This window comes from Balaenoptera physalus, assembly GCF_965194825.1.
Source record: "Balaenoptera physalus genome assembly, chromosome: 16".
Taxonomy (NCBI): domain Eukaryota; kingdom Metazoa; phylum Chordata; class Mammalia; order Artiodactyla; family Balaenopteridae; genus Balaenoptera; species Balaenoptera physalus.
Genome location: NC_138898.1, coordinates 72633247 through 72651926, shown reverse-complemented (window position 1 = coordinate 72651926; position 18680 = coordinate 72633247). Strand labels below are relative to the sequence as shown.

The window sequence follows — 18680 nt, the reverse complement described above, 5'->3', positions numbered from 1 at the left end:
GGCCAATTCATTTATTCGTTCAGTAAACATGAATTAAGTGTCTGGGATGTGCCAGGCACTGGGGATGCAGAAGGACAATCCCTTCAGGAGGCTTACACACCGGCACAGATGAGTCCAATTCAATTATGATTAAACTCCTGAAAGAGAAGTTCATGGTGCCCTGCGAGTATTCACATGGAGGACTTAACCTGATTCCGTGGGCCAGCAAAAGATGCCCTGGGGAGGTGGTGGTTAAGCTGAGACCTGAAGAATGACCAGGACTAGCACAGTGGACATGGGGGAGGCATATTCCAGCCAAAGGGAAGCGAATCGTGTTCCCTTAGGAGTAAACTACCTGGATCCACAAACCTTGGTCTAGAATTACTGTAGGAAGTGAGCTCTTAAGCTCTAGAACTCAAAGTCCAGATGCCAACTCCCAGCCCTCTGAGATGTCTCCAGCAGAGAGAGCAGCACTGACCCCAAGTCGGGTGGCTGGACAAAGAACGGGTGACGTTCAAGGGAATGGGCCAATGTGTGTGCCAGGGAGAGAGAAGACAATGTGGGGATGACCAGCATGGGAGAGAAGGTGGCCAGTTTGGGGCTGATATGATAACCACCCCCATTTCTTACCTACTCTGTGCATTATTTCATTTAATTCCACACAGATGGGTAGTATAGGTACTGCTACCGTCCCCCTTTCACAGGAGAGGAAGCCAGGGCTTAGAGAAGTTAGGTGAGTGGTCCAAAGTCACTCCTACTAGGAAGTGACCCTTCTAGGTCACCTATCTCCAAAGTCCATGCTCTTAACCATCTGATTCTCTGAGCCGTGAGCACCAAGCGTTGGGTCATGAGGCTGTACTGTCTGCAAATTATTGCTGGAGTGTTTCAAATATGACTCCAGAGCCTGGCCCTGTTCTCCTTTTCCTACCTATCCTACCTGTTGAGACTTCAGCCCTTGTGGCCTAATTCATGGTCAAGAACAGAACACTTATGTCCTTTCTCCATTTCTTATGCAACCACTAACAAACCACTCATCTACTGGTCGAGATGAGCTTGGTCTGAGTTAGTGCTGTGGTCACGACCCCAGTTCATCCATCTAGTCCAAGAGCTCTATTGGGAATTGTGTGCCAGGCATTGATGCTGGGCACTGGTGATGCGTCCGCGAACAGGACAGACGTGGCCCTGCTTCCAAGCAGTAAAGTGGCTTGAGAAGATCTCACTCCCTCCATCTGTGCCCTCAAGTGTTGGTACGAGAGAGAAAAATGACAGAAAAACAGCCATAGCACCAGCAATGGCGATGGCCACAATCTAAAATGCTCCTTTACGTAGACATGATTTTTTAATTAATTGTCTCTCGCAGTTTCTGGAACTCCCAGTTCAGTTAATACCAACATTGAGGGCATGGGCTGTTTGTTCAGCTGTCCCTCCATCTCTAGGGTGAGGATTCCAAACAGGTTGAAAGGCTGTCTTGAAGTGACGTTCTTATCAAATTCCAAGCCACCTCTGTTCCCCAAGAATCTTCTGGGAGAGATGTGATCAACGCAGCAGCTCCAGTGACAGCAGATAAAATGGAAAGTAGCCCAGGGACTCCTAGCCAGAAAGTTGATGGAGATGAACTTAACTGGCAAATCCAAATGGCCGAATGTGCCTGGAACCTTGGCCCTTGACCATGGGACTAGATGGCATCATGGTTAGGGCAGGGACTTTAGAATTAGGAGACCTGGTAAATATCCAAGTTCCACCACATACTAGCTGCGTGACGTTGGGAAAGTCACTTAACTTTTCTGAACCTTAATTTCCTCGTCTATAAAACAGACACACTAGCAATGCTCAGCTTTGGGTGGTGCTAAGGGAACTTTGGGGGATAAAGTATGCAAACTGTACACCTTCATTCAGCTCCGTGCTGGGCAAATGATGAGTACTTAGGGACTTGTACTAGTTATAATAACAAAGAACCAGAAACTGTGTGGCGTAAAACAACAGAAATCTATTCTCTCACAGCTAAGGAGACCAGAAGTCCGAAATCAAGGTGTTGGCAGGGTTGGTTCCTTCTAGAGGCTCTGAGAGAGAATCTATTCCATGCCTCTCTCCCAGCTTATGTGGTTGCCAGCAATCGTTGGTTTATGGACACATCATTCCAATCTCTGCCTCTGTCTTCACACGGCGTTCTTCCCTGTGTCTCTGCCCCAATTTCCTCTTCTTATAAGGAGACCAGTCATTGGATTGGGGCCCACCCTAATCCAGTCTGAACTCTGAACTTGATGACATCTGCAAAGACCCTATGCCCAAATACGGTCGAATTCACAGTATCAGTAGTTAGAACTGGAAAATATATATTGAGGGGAGACAATTCTATCCACTACAGTGGTTATCATCAGCTTCATCTTTTCAGAGAAGGACCACGGGGACCACTTGTGATCCCTGTACACAGCATCAATTTCCAGCTCTCAACCGGCTAAGGAGATTTGCCCCGAGGGACTTGTGTGTCCACGTGCTTACTAATGGGAGAACGCAGAGATAGTTAGGGACCCGCTCCCCACTCCCCCCAACTTCAACAGACACCTGCCGCAAGTCCAAAGCCAAACCAAGCCTCCCTCAATTCGTCTCTCTTACATCTCTCATCCAGTGCATCAACAAGTTTTGTTAGCTCTGCATTCAAAATACATGCCATACCCAACCTCCTTCCTGATCTAAGCCACCATGATCCCCACCCTGGTCTCCTGCAATTGCCTCCTAGAAAATTCTGTTTCCATTCTACCTGCTCCCAACCTCCACGTATACTCTGTCCTGTCTGCAGGACCCTTCCCACAGATACACCCAAGAGTTTGCTCCCTCACCTCGTTCAGTGTGACTTCCTTGCAGAGATCCTCCCTGACCACCTTCTCTAAAGTTGCAGCCCCTTTGTCACTTCCCATCCCTTTCCACTACTTTGTCTTTCTTCCCACACCTGGCATTCTATTAATCGCCGTTTGTTTCTTTTCCTCCCTCCCTAGAATGTTAGCTCCAGGAGAACAGCTGTTTTGTTTGACTGGTTTGCTGTCGTATCCCCAACATCTAGACACTCAATAAATATTTCTTGAATAAATGAATGAAAATATCTGAGTGAGGGTGAAGTAGTTTAAAAAAAAAAATCCCTAGATCTAGGTCACTAAAGATCTTTAGCTACTTGGTTCTCAGCATTGTTTAATTTATCTATGGCTACATCCAACCTATAATTCACAATGAATTTGAGGTAGCATTCAACATTATATAATATTAAACAAGTAGATTTTATGATATGTAAATTATACCTTGATAAATCTGGTTAAAAATGATTATATAGCACATAGTGTGTATGTATATGCACATATTATATAGTGTGTTTGTATGTGTTGTACTATCAGCTTCCTAGAGGCCAAAGCAACCAGAGATACATGAAATGATAACAAAAGTTCATATTTTCTATAGGGAAAATCACTTTTTGAGGAGAAAAATAAGCTTTCCCTAGAACTTAGGTCTAAAGGAAATGTCTCACATGGATCCTGAACACGCAACGCCGCCGTGGACAATGTTCTTAATACCATCCCTATGACAGGGTCAGAGAGGAGGAGGAGAGACCATACCATCTAGCATTGCCAGAGCCTGCAAGCTTGACTAACACACGGGGGTCTGGAAAAGATGCTAGCTTGATGAACTCAGATGGTGCATCTAAAATAGAGACAGAGAGAGACACATTTGGGGCTCATAGTGTCCCCGAACACTAATTTGAGAGGAGAGGATCGGGAAGGTGCAGGGGGCTGAGGGTGCACGGGAGAGGGATGGAGAAGCAAGTTAAGTGTGTACAGGGCAGGCCTCCAGGGAGACCACGAGCCCCTCCCCCTGCCTCTCGCACAACCGCCACACTAGGGAGCTGGCTTGCGGACAAGGTGGGGTGCGTACCCTCCTCTATTTTAGGACTCTGTCTCTTTGAGGGTCCCCCACCCTCTGGGACTGTCTCCTGCTGGGTCTCCACACAGTTCCTCCAAAGACAGAAGACCGAAGACCGGCAGAGCAGAGAGTACTTTACATCAGCTCAGTTCTAAGTCTTAAGGCAAATCCGGTCTCCTCCCCTGCCCCACCCTTTCCTTGGGTTTGCCTCGCCTCTGCTCCTACTGAGCTCCTGTTTCTCCAGGCTGCACATGAGAATTCCCTGCGGAGCTTTTACAGGCTGATGCTTGGGCCACACTCCAGACCAATTAAATCGGAACCTTCTAAATATCTGGGACCTTCCTGTGTGGCCTGCCCTGGGGGAGGACGAGGTGGTGAGCTAGCAAGAGGCCATCAGGATGGTATTGTAATCAGGGGCTGGAGCGCTGGGCACACACTGGCCACTGCTCTTCCAAGGGCGTCTGCCCACGCGGGAGTAGGATTTTGAGAGAGACTTGGGTGCGGCCAGGTTACTAAAAGAAGGTGATCGTCCACATCCTCATCTCTTTACAACATGGCAGGTATCCTGACAAGCTGTTTGACATAAGAATGCGATTTTGACCTTGACAGAATCTGATAAAATGGAAGTTCATATCTAAATAGAACTGTAAAGTCACAGTAGGTACAAGTTCATCTCTGGAACCACGAGTTCAAAGTTTAACTCTATCATGTGCTTGCTGTGTGATCTTGGGCAAGTTACTCAGCCTCTCTGAGTCTCAGTTCCCTCATAGGTAAAAGGGGCATAATGACAGTTCCTCCCTCAGCAGGCTGTTGTCAGAGTAAGTGACATAATGCAGGTAAAGCTCAGAGCCTGGCACACAGAAAGCCATATTGTTAAAGTGAAAGAATAAATACAGAGAATAAGAGGAATGGTGGGTACAGTGGTTCTTTCCCACAGTCTCCAGGTGGCAGAAAGTGAACTAGAGCAATAGACCAACATTTCTGCAAAATCTATTTCCCAGGAGATCCTTATGCGAAGCCCAGAATGAAAGGCAAGGTCGTACCATCTGTGTTTAGAGGTGGGGCTGGCACGAGCCCTCCGGGAGAGGCTGAGGGGACTCTCCTGCAGGGAGCTACATGCTCAGTCCAGACGGGACTTCCCTGAGGAATCAGCAGACCATCTGTCATCTTCTGAAATTCTGAATGGGGAAGCGACGATGTACCCTGGATTCCAGGCCTTCACAGACTCATCTTCTCCAGCAAAGCCCTCCTTCAGACTGAGCCAGGGATGACGAGATGGCTTAAGCCACCCAAGCCCTGATAACCAGAGGCCTGGAATGAGGGGCAGAGCCATTCCTACCAGGAGACCTTGTAAGTAGATGTGGGGATAAATATAGACAAGAGTCCACCGATTCATAGGGCCATGATGATGCTTCAATGATACGTGTCATAAGAGCTTAACATATAGACAGAACTCAATATACTATGTTCATCAGAGTTGATGAATTCTTTACCTTTTGAGGTTCTCCTAACTTTCAACTTTCACCAGACATGAAGATGTCCTAACATGTTCTAGGTTATCTTAAGGGCCTAATTTTAATCCCCCAAAGTGTATTGTTACTGTTCAAACTTTGGGTCAGATTTTCTAAGCGTATGTATCCACACATATGTGTGTTTAAATTTTATATTTGGTGGCGGACACACTAATCGAATATGAAATCATGTGGTTTGGGGGAATCAAATGCATTCGCCTCTAGCAGCAAACTGGAAGTTAGCAGTCTAGGAATGGTTCCTGGCTTCTAATAGCTTGCTTGGGAGGAGCAACTGGGTGGACTTGCAAATTGAGGAAGTACTTCAGGAAAAACTGAAAAGTGGTATAGTGGGGAAAAGATGCTAATTGGGAGTTAATAGTGTGGATCTGGGGCTTCCCTGGTGGCACAGTAGTTAAGAATCCGCCTGCCAATGCAGGGGACACGGGTTCGTGCCCTGGTCCGGGAAGATCCCACATGCCGCGGAGCAGCTAGGCCCGTGCGCCACAACTACTGAGCCTGCGCGTCTGGAGCCTGTGCTCCGCAACAGGAGAGGCCGCGATAGTGAGAGGCCCGCGCACCGCGATGAAGAGCGGCTCCCACTTGCCGCAACTAGAGAAAGCCCTCGCACAGAAACGAAGACCCAACACAGCCAAAAATAAATAAATTAATTAATTAATTTTAAAAAAATAGTGTGGATCTGGGTAGGACTGAATCACTTTGTGGATACAATCTTCAAGTTGGTGAGACAAAAATAAGAGCAGTGATAGCGTGCAGATCAACTGGGTTATTTCATGATTTATTATGTAAGGTTTTCCATATTTAAAATAAAATCTCTTTATATGGTTACCTACTGTATGATTCCAACTATATGACATTCTGGAAAAGGCAAAACCATGGAGACAGTAAAAAGATTAGTGGTTGCTAGGGGGTAGCGGGTGGGAGGGATGAATAGGCAGAGTGCAGAGGATTTTTAGGGCAGCGAAACTACTCTGTATGTTACTATAATGGCTGATGCATGTCATTATACATCTGTCCAAACCCGTAGAACGTACACCACCAAGAATGAACCCTAATGTGAATTGCATTCTTCGGGTGATAATGATGTGTCAGTGTAGGCTTATTGACTGTAATGAATGTACCACTCTAGTGGGGATGTTGATAATGGGGGAGGCATGGAACTGGGTGGTAGAGAAATTGAGTTTTCAGATCAGAGGTCAGGGGGACACGTGTTATTAAGATTTAAGCCTCTTAAAATGATGCCATGTCACACATTAGATTTAATCAAGTTGAATTTTTGCCCACTAGCAGAGAAAGCCAATGGAAGTGTGAAACGAAGTTTAGAATGGAGGTACTTTCAGCCGAGTCATCTCTGGCTCATGTGGACTTGCTATTGTTAAGCAAATGTCACTACACCCATGGAAGGAATGACTCACAGTCACTGCTGGAAAGAGGGAGGAGAGGGAATAAGAAGGTTTAAACTTGAAACGAGGAGCCCTGAGTTTTAAATGAAGAGGCTTAGCTGGATTTAATAAGTGTTTAATTGTTTGATTGGGTTGTAATAAGAAATGCAAAAGAACTATTATTTCAAAACTCTGGGTTGTATCACTTCTAATTATTGATATCATAGAATTGATATGGTGGAATTGATAGATATCCACTCGAGTTATTGAAGTGTTCTCTTGAGCTCAAATCAATGCTGGTGTCCTGTAGGTTTGCTTAGTCAATTTTCTTTGAATCACATGTTATACTTGACAAAGCTAGATGGTTAAAATAAAAGCAGATTTAATTTGACTCTTTTTTAAACAGTTCCCGGGAAAACAAACCAATGATTGATGCCTTTTACCAAAAGAAAACGCAATGAAACCCTTAAGGGTCTGTCATTCATTTCAACTATTAGGCGCACAAAGGAAGCCTGTTTCCCTATCATCTGATCTGCTCTGTGCACACAAGCCTCCCTTTATGATTGGGGTCACAGACTAATGGAGAATGGGTCTTCTCCAAGGCAGGAGTGGAGCATTTTGAGGCTGGGTGGCACAGTGGTCATGTGTTCGGGAGCCAGGCTCTCTGGGCTTGGACCTGCATCCACCACTGCATGAATCTGGAAGTCTCTCAACTCTGAGCCTCCGTTTCCTCATGTAAAACGGGGACAATGACAGCACCCACCCCATAAGATCGCTGTGAAGACTAAACAAGCAATGCATATAAAACACTTCGACAGGTTCTCAGCACTCAAAATACATTATCAATCTCTGCAGTGATTTTCAATGAGGTCAATACATAATATGTAACAGAGCTGACGGGAGGGGAAGGATCGAAACAAACTATGGCACGTTTAATTATATTAACCATCCGTAGGTGTACATTCAAAATATTTACCATGGGGCTTCCCTGGTGGCGCAGTGGTTAGGAATCTGCCTGCCAATGCAGGGGACACGGGTTCGAGCCCTGGTCTGGGAGGATCCCACATGCCGCGGAGCAACTAGGCCCATGAGCCACAACTACTGTGCCTGCGCGTCTGGAGCCTGTGCTCCGCAACGGGAGAGGCTGCGACAGTGAGAGGCCCGCGCACCGCGAAGAAGAGTGGCCCCTGCTCACCACAGCTGGAGAAAGCCCTCGCACAGAAACGAAGACCCAACACAGCCATAAATAAATAAATAAATAAATAAATTAAAAAAAAAAAAAAAAATATTTACCATGGGTGTTGGATGATGAAAATCTATAGGTCTCTGCTATCATGTTTGTTGTAGAAAAGATTATGGGTAATGTTGTTAGTAAACAGGGATGCAATATCTTAACAGGACTAGAATTTCTGAAATAGCGCGTAAAGATGCAGTTGACATGGATGTGTGGAGGGTGAACTATGACAGCATAATAATTGGACCAGAGGCCGTGAATTATCGCCCGACACAGAGTTTCCCTGTTAATAGGCTCTATCTGGCCCTTCAGTAAGAGGACTAGATTTAACTTTGTATTATTTTTCCCACAGAGCCAGGCAACATTTTGAAGACTATACAGACTTAAAGGAAACACTGGCCTGTGTGCCAGACAGACCAGTATTTTCTTCCTTCTCTTCGAGGAACTGCCCATATCACATTTGCTTTTCAGAGAGTCTATTCCTGTTGTCCTTCCTGACAGATGGCTGGAAAAGTGACCTGTCCCTTTGGCCACAGCTAATTGGATCACATGATCACTGAGCCATACTGGCCCATCAGTCTCTTTCCTGGGGTTTTAAATTCTAGACTCTTCTAGATTTGGGGATTAGACATTGAGAATTGAGACGTGACGTAAGGCTGAAGGAGGTAACATTGATGCATATCACAGTGAGAGACGTCAGCAAGAAGCCAGAGTGACAGATTGGGGTCCCCAGGATGGAGACGATGAATGCTGGGTTCCTGGAAGCTTTCTGGTCCCAGCTGCGCTTCCTGCCTTTGGATGTTGGGAGATACACAGGGACATGCCATGTCTGTCCAATAAATCCCCCTTTACTCCCTGTGGCTTGACAAGAAAACTTGAATTCCAGACGTTTCACTTTCCTTGATGTAATTAATTTTATTGGGAAAATAGACCCTTATGCATTTTTGTTCTGTAATTTACTATCCTCTGAGGGGTGAATGTCGGGGCTACAGAGAAGCAGTAAGTCACTTCATTGATGAGAGACCTGGACGAATTCAGAAAGTGGAAGGGCCTCACCGTGACTGGGGAAAATGAGTTGGCAAAAAAACCACGGCAGTCAGAATTGCATACGAAAGACTGGGGGCTGGGAGGAAGGTGCCATAATTGGGAAAGAACCAAAGAGAAGGCAGGAATCCAAGATCAGACAGCAAATGTCAAAAGGTTCTCTGGAAGAGGATTAAGGGAACAGGTAGCAAAGACTTTGAGCTATCTGTGAACCATATGATAAAGGACTCACCATATGGTGCAGGAAGATAGCAAAGCAGGTTGAAGTAAAGGGAAGAGCTTTTGTCTGTAGGATTATATAACCACCTCTAATGTATGGACGTATATGTGTGCATGTGAATCCACACTACTAATGAGATTAAAATTAGGATAGACTCCCACAACGGGAGCTCTGAGACTTTAGAAAAGGCCTTTGTTACTGGTAGAAACTGAACTGCCTTTTTATCTCCTCAGACAATTTCTTCCTGTGGTAATTCAGTGCTGCACTTGGATCCAGCAGAAGACACTGGAGTCTGGGGCTTGGAGCTCTGGATTGTTCTCTTGTGCCCAAACTCAAAGCACACACTAGTTAAGTACCCCAGTGGCTTTTGGGGAGACAGTTTGGAGGTTGTGCTGTTGGGGAGCTAGTGTTAGTAACCAGGGCCAGCTTCAAGCACACTGGGGACCACGATCTCTGTAGGGGCTCATGAAAGTGTTTTAATTTCTTTTAGAATCACAAGAAAAAAAAAATGAACTTTTAGGCTGAAGAAAATGCTTTAACATGCAATATTAATACATTTGTCCTTACACCAAAGCAGTCGAAGATACAGTTTTTAACTTTTTTTTCATGGTGTAAGGAAGAACCCACAAAAGTCTCCATAGCAGTTTTGAAACTGTTTCAAAAAAGAAAAGACTAGCAGTTTGGTGGAGATGAGTGGACCCAGAAGTAGAGAAGAGTGCTATTAGAGATGGAAAGAGGCAACTAGAATCACAACACCTGATTTCAAGTCCTGGTCCTGCCTACTCCCAGCTGTGTAGTCTTGGGGAGGTCACTCAATCTCTCTGACTTATAATTTCCAAATAGGTGTAATAGGGTTAATATCAGTAACTACCTTGCATGACTGTGGTAAGAAATAATATGATGTGTGATGCATATAAATCCATAGCATGATCCCTGGCAATTAGTATGAGCTCAAAAGTTGGAGGCAATGGAGATGGGCAAGTGGAATTGTAGAGGGTGGGGATGGGAGATAGAGCTGGTGAGGGTTAGAAGAAATGGAGGCTGACGGTGGAAAGGGAACCAGCTGAGGAACCACACACACTAGAGACGCCACCAAGACTTGGAGGACCCCACGAGCGGAAGCCTGTAGAGGAGGTGAGAAGGGCAGGCTCTAGAAGAGAGTAGCCCATTCTCAGGAGCCCTCCCAGGAATCCCTGTTGATGGCTCACAGTTCCGACGGGTGTTTGCACATGCACAGGTAATTGACAAACACAGAGTGAGGAGGGAGAACAGAAAATCTGGAGGCTTCCATCACGATGCACATGGCATTTGTCTAATGGCAAAGGCTCAGAATGAAAACAAGGCATGCAAACTCTGCTTACACTTACAGGCAAAGAGCAGAGAGGGGGAAATGAGAAAATAAGAGGGGAAAACAGTTAACCTTCTAGAATACGTTTGTGACATGGCAAGGCGACCACTGTTGAGACTAGAAATGCAAGTGTTAAGTATCAAGGCAATCAAGAGCCTAAGATCACATGCATCTAAACCAAACCTGGTCCGTTAAATGCCCCTGACGAGCTCTGTGACTTTACCAACTTATTTCAACTACCTGCATCTCCTTTCCTCATCTGTAAAATGGGGATATAAGTAGCTACATCACAGCATAAACATGAGCCAAAACATACAAAGCACTTACAACAAAGCCTGGCATATAGTAAGGACTCAAAATGTTAGGTGCCATCACCATCTTCATCACCACCGCCACCACAAGAATATATGTTCCATGAGGGCAGATATTCTTGTCTGTTTTGTTCACAGCCATTTCCTCTGCACCTAGAACAGTGCCTGGCACATAGTAAATGCTCAACACATATTTGTTGAATGAATAAATCCTTAGTCATGCTGTCAGTGGGCAGTTATTATAAAAGTGATACTCCTCCCTGGTATGGGTTCCAATCTTAGTCTCAATTCCTTTCCCTCATGTCTGCCCTCTGTTGTCATAAGCAGCCACCATGGCTTGTGCTCAGATCTGGAGAGTTAGGAGCTACGAGATCACTGATAACCTGGGAGACGGGCGATTCAGAAGTAGTTGAGAGTAGAAGTCACAAGGCAAAAGGATAAGGCACAGGTGAGTGCGGAGGAAGTGTAGGCAGCAAATCTCAAAAGAGCAGTTTGATTCTCTGGATATAGCCAGTGAGTAAAGGACAGAGAAGGGAGAGTCAAGATCACAGAAAACACCTCTAAGGATACAGAAAATGTTGAGCATGCTTCTCATCTAAAGGAAAGGATATAGGGGAGAGGGAAGATCAGAGACTTTCTGTACCTTCCAGATATACACAAAAAATGTAGCAAAAGACTTCATGTTCTTAGGAATACAATGGTAATTGAAGTACCAAATTGTCATGTGAGTGTAAGATCTTGAAGGCAGTTTTTCATAAAATGTGGTACTTCTACCATCGGCAATACAAGGACAAAATTATTTTTCTTTTAATAGATTCTCCTAAGATATATTAAAATAAATATATGACTGCTAGATCAAGCCTGTGATTTCACATACATTATCACTTAGAGCAATGCTAAGAAGAAGAAAAGGAAGTCAACTAAATCAATTAAAAAAAAATATTTAAGGGGAATTCCCTGGCAGTCCAGAGTTTAGGACTGCGCTCTCACTGCCGAGGGCCCCGATTCAATCCCTGGTCAGGGAACTAAGATCCCACAAGCCATGCAACGCGGCTAAAAAAAAAAAGAGAGAGAAAATATTTAAGATAGTATAAAGGAGGTATGTACGTGCTTAAAAAAATAAACAAAAAAATAAAAACAAGTGCATAAATAGGTAATAGTTGGGAAACTTGGCCAAGGCTATACTCAACCCTTTTGTACAGTCTGAATCTTGAGCCAAGGGAGTTGGTGTCAGCACCTTGGAGAGTGGCACACAAATGCTGAGTCTCTGGGGCGCCATAGGAAAGGGGCCACTGGCTAACACTAAATGGCCTCCTTAGTGACACTCAGGCACTTAATATCATCAACCTCTTGGGCATTATTCTAGGAAAGTCAAACACCAGAAGAGGAGGCTTAATGGTTTTGTCTCTCACCTCTCAGCTTTTTATTTTTGATCATCTTCGATGCATACAGAGCAGCAGACCTGAATGGGACTCTTTGAAGAGATAAATGTAATACCGGGGCACTCAGTTTCTAAAGACTTGCCACTTTTCCTTTTAATTTTATAAGCTGCTGACTTCTTCCTACTTGATTTATTCCTGGCTTATGCTATGCTTCAGGAAAAGCAGCACTAACACCTGGCACGTTCCATGATTTGAACACAAGGAAATGTCATCGAGAAGAGAAGCTTAAAGTTTTTTGTTTGTGGGGCATGAAAATTGGGAGTTCTAAAGGTTAAAGTCAGAAGGTCTTTCATGTCACCAAGAAGAATTCCAGCCAGAGCTGAAAAGTAGGGCGTATGGCTGAGACCACTATCTTTCCATCAAAATTGTTCTCCCAGCGTCCCTTGCACTGAGTCATGTGACTAAATTCTCTGTAATAGTGTGTAGGCAGAAGTGATGGGTGCCACTTCCAAACCAAGGCTTTTATGAAGCAGCTTGTGCCTCCTCTGTACTCTCTTTCCCCCTCCGCACTCTGAGTATAGACAAAAACAAGGCTGTAGGGATTGATGGGGACGGTAAGATGGAAGGAACCTGGGTCACTTAATCACCATATAGAGAGCGTGGGTGAGGTCAGGAGAACCCATCTTGGACTGTTACATGAATGAACATTAAACTTCTATTGTGTCTGAGCCAGTATAGATGTAGAGGTCTTTTTCTTATGGCAGTTGAATCCACCCTAACTAATAAAGGAGGTTAGGTGTGTGGGGTCAGGAAGAAGAGACGTCCTCTTTTTTTTTTTTTTGCCACGCTGCATGTGGGATCTTAGTTCCCCAGCCAGGGATCAAACCCGTGGCCCCTGCATTAGAAGCACAGAATCTTAACCGCTGGACCGTCAGGGAAGTCCCAGAAGAGACATTCTGAGATTTCCATTTACTCCCTCCCCTCTTTGCACAGTTAACTTAGCTCATCCTTTAGATAAAGCTCAAGAGCCTCTTTCTCCCAGAAGCCTTCCCTGACTTTGGCCGGGGCCGATCCCACTCCCGCAGGCTCTCCCAGCACACGGCAAACATCACAGCTGTACTTTACACCTGTTAGTGTGATTTTTTTTTTTGATTAACGTTTATACTCCCACTGGGTTTTTAAGTATGCATTTTTCAAAATTCATAGAATGATACACTTCCTTGTGCATTTTGTTGTATGTAAATTTTATTACCTTAAAATGATGAAAAACAAATATTGAATTCTGGTTAAATGATATGCATGCTGAAGAGTTCAGGGGTGAAGTGTACCGATATCTGCATCTTGGTTTGAAACGCATTAAAAAATGGGTTGACAAAGAGATGGAGAGACATGTGATCACGCATATACAGTCAAATGCTGACTGCAGAATCTAGGTATTGGGTATCACGGGTGTTCATTGTATAATTCTTTTCACTTTTCTGTATTTTAAAAATTTTTCCTAATAAAATGTTGGGGGGAAGTTCAATGAGAGTAGGGACTCTGAGTACGTTACATAAATAGAATTATTCTATGTACAGTGTATTTTATATTACTAATCCTAATGTTCTGTGATTTGCTTCCATTTTTACCTGATACTATGTCATGGACATCTGTCCATGATGACAGATAGACAGACAGAGATATGAGAGACACAAAGACCTCATTCTTTTGAAGGTATCATGGATACACCATTATATGTTTAACTTTCACGCTACTGATAAACATTTGGGCTATTTTCATTTTTTTCTATTACTGATCTTTTCCTATGATAGCTCTTCTGTGCTGCTGGATTTGAGCTTCTATATGTTAGCTCTAGGTCCACCACAACATGTTCCTGCCTTCCCCACACCACCAACCCCCCCCAGCAGGCCAGTATCCTCCACAGGCAAGCGTCCACGAGTATAAGAAAATAATAAGAAAGCCCTCATTCAAACTTCCCAGCATGATTTTCTAAAAACATCTGGATCATACAAATCATTACCACAAGCACATCTGAAGTCTCAGAAAGCAAGTGATATTAGCATTAATTAAATATTCAATGGGTATTTATTATGGCACTTTAGAATTAGGGGAATCAAGTCTGTAATGTACAGAGTTGTATTTGTGCTGTGTATACACCTTATCAGAGACTTGCTGCGTTTGCTTTATAAGCTCCACTTGTATAATCAGTCTGAACAGTGCATATCTGCCCAATTTATATATCTGGAGCACAATTTAAACTGCAGAAATCACTCGACAACCACAGAGGTAAAATTCTTGAAAAGTGTAAAGGTTGGCAAAGCAGAAGTCAAAGGTTCAAGAAATCAGAAAAAATAGAGAGGATAAAACTATAAAAATAAACATTAAATAACAAATGAATAATACATGCAAATGCTCTGCAACAGTAGTTCTAGAGGGCGTCTATCTCCAAGTAAGCCAGACATGCCAAGAGGCCCTGCCCTGGTGTGATAACGCTCCCAGGGAAACGCTTTCACATGGTCAGGAAAGCAAACTCTCCAAACTTTTCTTCTTTTTAAAGTTTCTGAAACAGGGTTTACTCGTTTGGAACTCAATGGACTTCACACTTGCTTTGTCCCTTGTTTCATTTTCATAGGTCTTAGCAAAATGCTTGTGTCTCTTCCTAGTCGCTCCACAAATTATTACTGTCTCTAAGAGCATGTTTTTCTGGGCCAGATCTGATACAGTGGGCCTGCGGGAGGGGAGGTGTGAACAGATGACCCAGCGGTCCATGTCTTTCATCTTTGGCGGGGGAGCAGTTACCGCTGCTGTGTTCTTCCATTTAAGGGGGTTGATGTATATATCCCACAAGACTGCAAAACGGTAAAAGTAGGCATTCAAATATAAAACCACATTAATTTAAAACCGCGACTGGCAAAACAAGAGTTGCAAAGGATTACTCTATGTTTTAAAGGATGGTAGGGGCTTCCCTGGTGGTGCAGTGGTTGAGAATCTGCCTGCCAATGCAGGGGACACGGGTTCGAGCCCTGGTCTGGGAAGATCCCACATGCCGCGGAGCAACTGGGTCCGTGTGCCACAACTACTGAGCCTGTGCTCTAGAGCCTGTGAGCCGCAACAAGAGAGGCCGCGATAGTGAGAGGCCCGCGCACCGCGATGAAGAGTGGCCCCCGCTCGCCGCAACTAGAGAAAGCCCTCGCACAGAAACGAAGACCCAACACAGCCAAAATGAATAAATAAATAAATAAGTAAATAAATGTAAAGGGTGTTATTTAAAAAAAAAAAAAAAGGATGGTAGAGGTTTTTGTTATTCTAGTTTGCTTTCATGACACACTGTTGTTTTCCTCTGTGATTTATTGGATGCCACATCCCCAGTCTGGAACAGAACTCTCAATTATTATAACAGTTTCCATGGAAACATATCATCTATTCTCTCTCATTCCCTCACTGTTCCCCAAGACCCACTCTCCCACTTCTCTATCCACATCCCCCCAACCCCAATCCTTTCTGTAAGACCCTCCAGAACTTCCATTCCTCAGTCAAAAACTCTCCAATCTGTATTGTTGAGTGATCAAAAAGGTGAAGAAATGTGTGTGTGGTCTGCTAACTTTTGAGGCAACAAGGACAAGAATAAATATGCATATTTATATTTGTTAAATTAGCAGAGAGAAACTGGAAAGATGCAAATTAACAAATCAGTTTGTATATGGAGGGCAGTAGCAGCAAGGGGGCACAGAAGGATGTGAACCTGAGTGGGAGCAAGACTTCTCAGTGTTTATCCTTTTAATATAATTTTAATTATGAACCACGTGAAAACACTGCTTATTAAAAATATAATTTAATTTTTTAAAACTCCCCGACAGCCTCAGCTTATTAGAAGCTCCTCTTCATTAGGCTTCATTCTTCCTTGTCATCATGGAAACACCCCCATCTCTGAAATCTAAATGTCCCTAGTCTTCCTAGCATTTTAAATCTCTTGGCCTCACCCACTTGATTCTCATCCCTAGGCCCCTAGACTCCTTCTTTCTCACCAAGGTTATAACCCTCTTTCTGCTTTGACTTCCTTCCAGTGTGGATGTCATTTTTATTCATGTATTCAGTACACTTTTACTGAGGACCTGCTAGAACAGGCTCTGTTGGATCTGCAGTGGGCACCCCTCTTCCCAGAATCCTTGACTCCCTTATTACTGTGATCTTCTAGGGCACTGATCCTGCTAACCACCACCCTTAGCTCAAATCCACCATCTACTTCCCCATCTCCACCCCCAGGCTGCTCAGAGCTGCTGGCAAAAAGGCCACAGTGGCATGGACCTCTACCGTCACTACTGCTTATTCTCTAGCCTTTTGGACCTCCAGGCTGCTCAGCAATCTTATTCCGTGTTCCTACTCTCTATTCTCACTCCCTGCCAAGGCTCTTCAAACTCTGGGCCACCACCTCAGATTCCTTAGTCCATCACAGCAGATGGATGGACCTTGTGGCCCATAGAGAAAATTCACGCATTCAGTCTAGACCCTGAATGAATTCAATCCACAGGCACTGGAAGTACAGCGGTGAACATGACAGAGCTCCTGGCTCTTGTGGAGCTCAGGTCTTAGAACAAGGAGACAAACCAACAAACAAGCAAGAGAAGTATCATCTGGTGATGGGTGCTAGGAGAGAGTTAAATATAATGGAGAATGAATGAGTGGCTCTTTGAGTGGTAGTTAGGGAAGACTTCTCAGAAGAAGTGATATCTAAGTAGAGATGGGAATTACAAGAAAGAGCCAGCTCTGCAAAGAATAAAGGGAACAGCATCACAAAAGCTCTAAGAGAGGAAGGAGCTCTGTATGTCTCAAAGAACCTCATGTGGCCCAAGCACAATGGGTGATGGGGAGAAGGAAAGGAAAAGAAGGTATCAAACAGAGAATAATTTAAATTGATCAGAATTTAAAGAGTGCTGTAAGCCAAGGACACAGTATAGAATTTATTCTATTTGTGAAGTCACTGGAGGGTTTTAGCATGGGAGTGAATTGACCTAATGTAAGTTTTTAAAAATAACTATGGCTGCTGCATAGAAGTATATTAATTATAGGTCACAAGAGTGGAAGCAGGGAAACCAGTTAGGAATGTCTGCAGTGGTCCAGACGGTATTGTATGGCATAGATTAGGGCTGCATTAGTGAAGATGGAGAGAACTCAGTAAATTCATGATATGCTTTGGAGGAGGACCTATCCAGACTAACTAATGGATTATGCATGGCTGGGGTAAGGGGAGGACAAAGAGAAGTCAAGGATAACTCCCAGATTTTTGACTTAAGCTACAGAGATGGGGAAGGAAATTTGATATTTTTGCACACCTGAGTTCATGGTCTGAGATTGATATGAGACATACTGGTGGCACACACAGGGATTAAAAGACTCACAACACTAAACAAGTCAGGAATACTTATAACACAATCTCAACTTCCGTGAAACAGCATCTCCTAGTACCTATAATAGCATCCAGAATCACTCTACGAGTCCCAGGGTCATCCTTCAACTGTGCTGCTGTTTGAAAAGAACCACCTCCATTCTCAGCTGCAAGAGTAATCTTTTCCAAAACCAAATCTGATCACGTCACTTCTCTGCTTCAGACTTTCAGTGGCTCCCCCCTGCACTGTGAATAAAATCCAAACTTCTCATCACAGCTTCTAAGGCTTTGCATGATCAGGCCCCTCCCACCTCTGCAACCTCACATCCTGCAACCTCCCCCTGCTCATGACATTTTGGCCCCAGCACCTTCTGATGGTGCCTAGAATGTGCCCAGCTCTTGCCTACCTCAGGGCCTTTGCACTTGCCGTTCTCTCCGTTGCGAACATTCCTTCCTAGCTCTTTGAATGTATGGCTGGTTCATTTTCATCCTTCAGGTCTCAGTTTCTACGTCACTTCCTCAATCTGAGTGGGTCCCTTCTTGATCTGTCTGTGACACAGCACTCCATTCATTTCCTTCACAGTATTCGTTACCAACTGAAGTGTAGCTCTATTTACTTTTCACTCTTTCCCTCACTGAAATGTAAGCCCCATATGAACAGCAAATGTGCCTGCCTTGTTAGCTGTTCCTTCTGGAGCAGGTGCCACCACCCAGCCATACTGTACCTTGCCAAAGCTGCCTTTTCCAAGCACCATCAGGAAGTGAAAATCAGTCAGTTTCATCCGGTCCCTGTTCCCGTTGTTGTCAAATTTGGATATGGTGTTAGTCGTCTTTTCTTCAGGAGCCTTGGTCCCCTGATTGATCTTGGCCCTCTGGAGGGAGAAGCACACAGAAAACATCATCAGAGTTTTGAGGATGCCCTTGTACATGCTCAAACTCACATATAGGCTGCAAGCTGTGGT

General features: G+C 44.3%; 1 protein-coding gene and 1 long non-coding RNA gene across 4 annotated transcripts in view; one reads left to right on the top strand and one right to left on the bottom strand.

Annotated features, from left to right (window-relative positions):
- LOC309645684 overlaps nucleotides 1-18680 on the top strand; it is a 594963-nt gene that overhangs the window by 271714 nt on the left and 304569 nt on the right. The window lies entirely within an intron of this gene.
- PRKCB (protein kinase C beta) overlaps nucleotides 1-18680 on the bottom strand; it is a 315654-nt gene that overhangs the window by 62463 nt on the left and 234511 nt on the right. For all 3 annotated transcript variants that reach the window (XM_082431039.1, XM_082431040.1, XM_082431041.1), the window contains exon 9: nucleotides 18444-18590. In XM_082431039.1, coding sequence (XP_082287165.1) covers nucleotides 18444-18590 — 147 coding nt within the window. The remainder of the gene's footprint in view (nucleotides 1-18443; nucleotides 18591-18680) is intronic.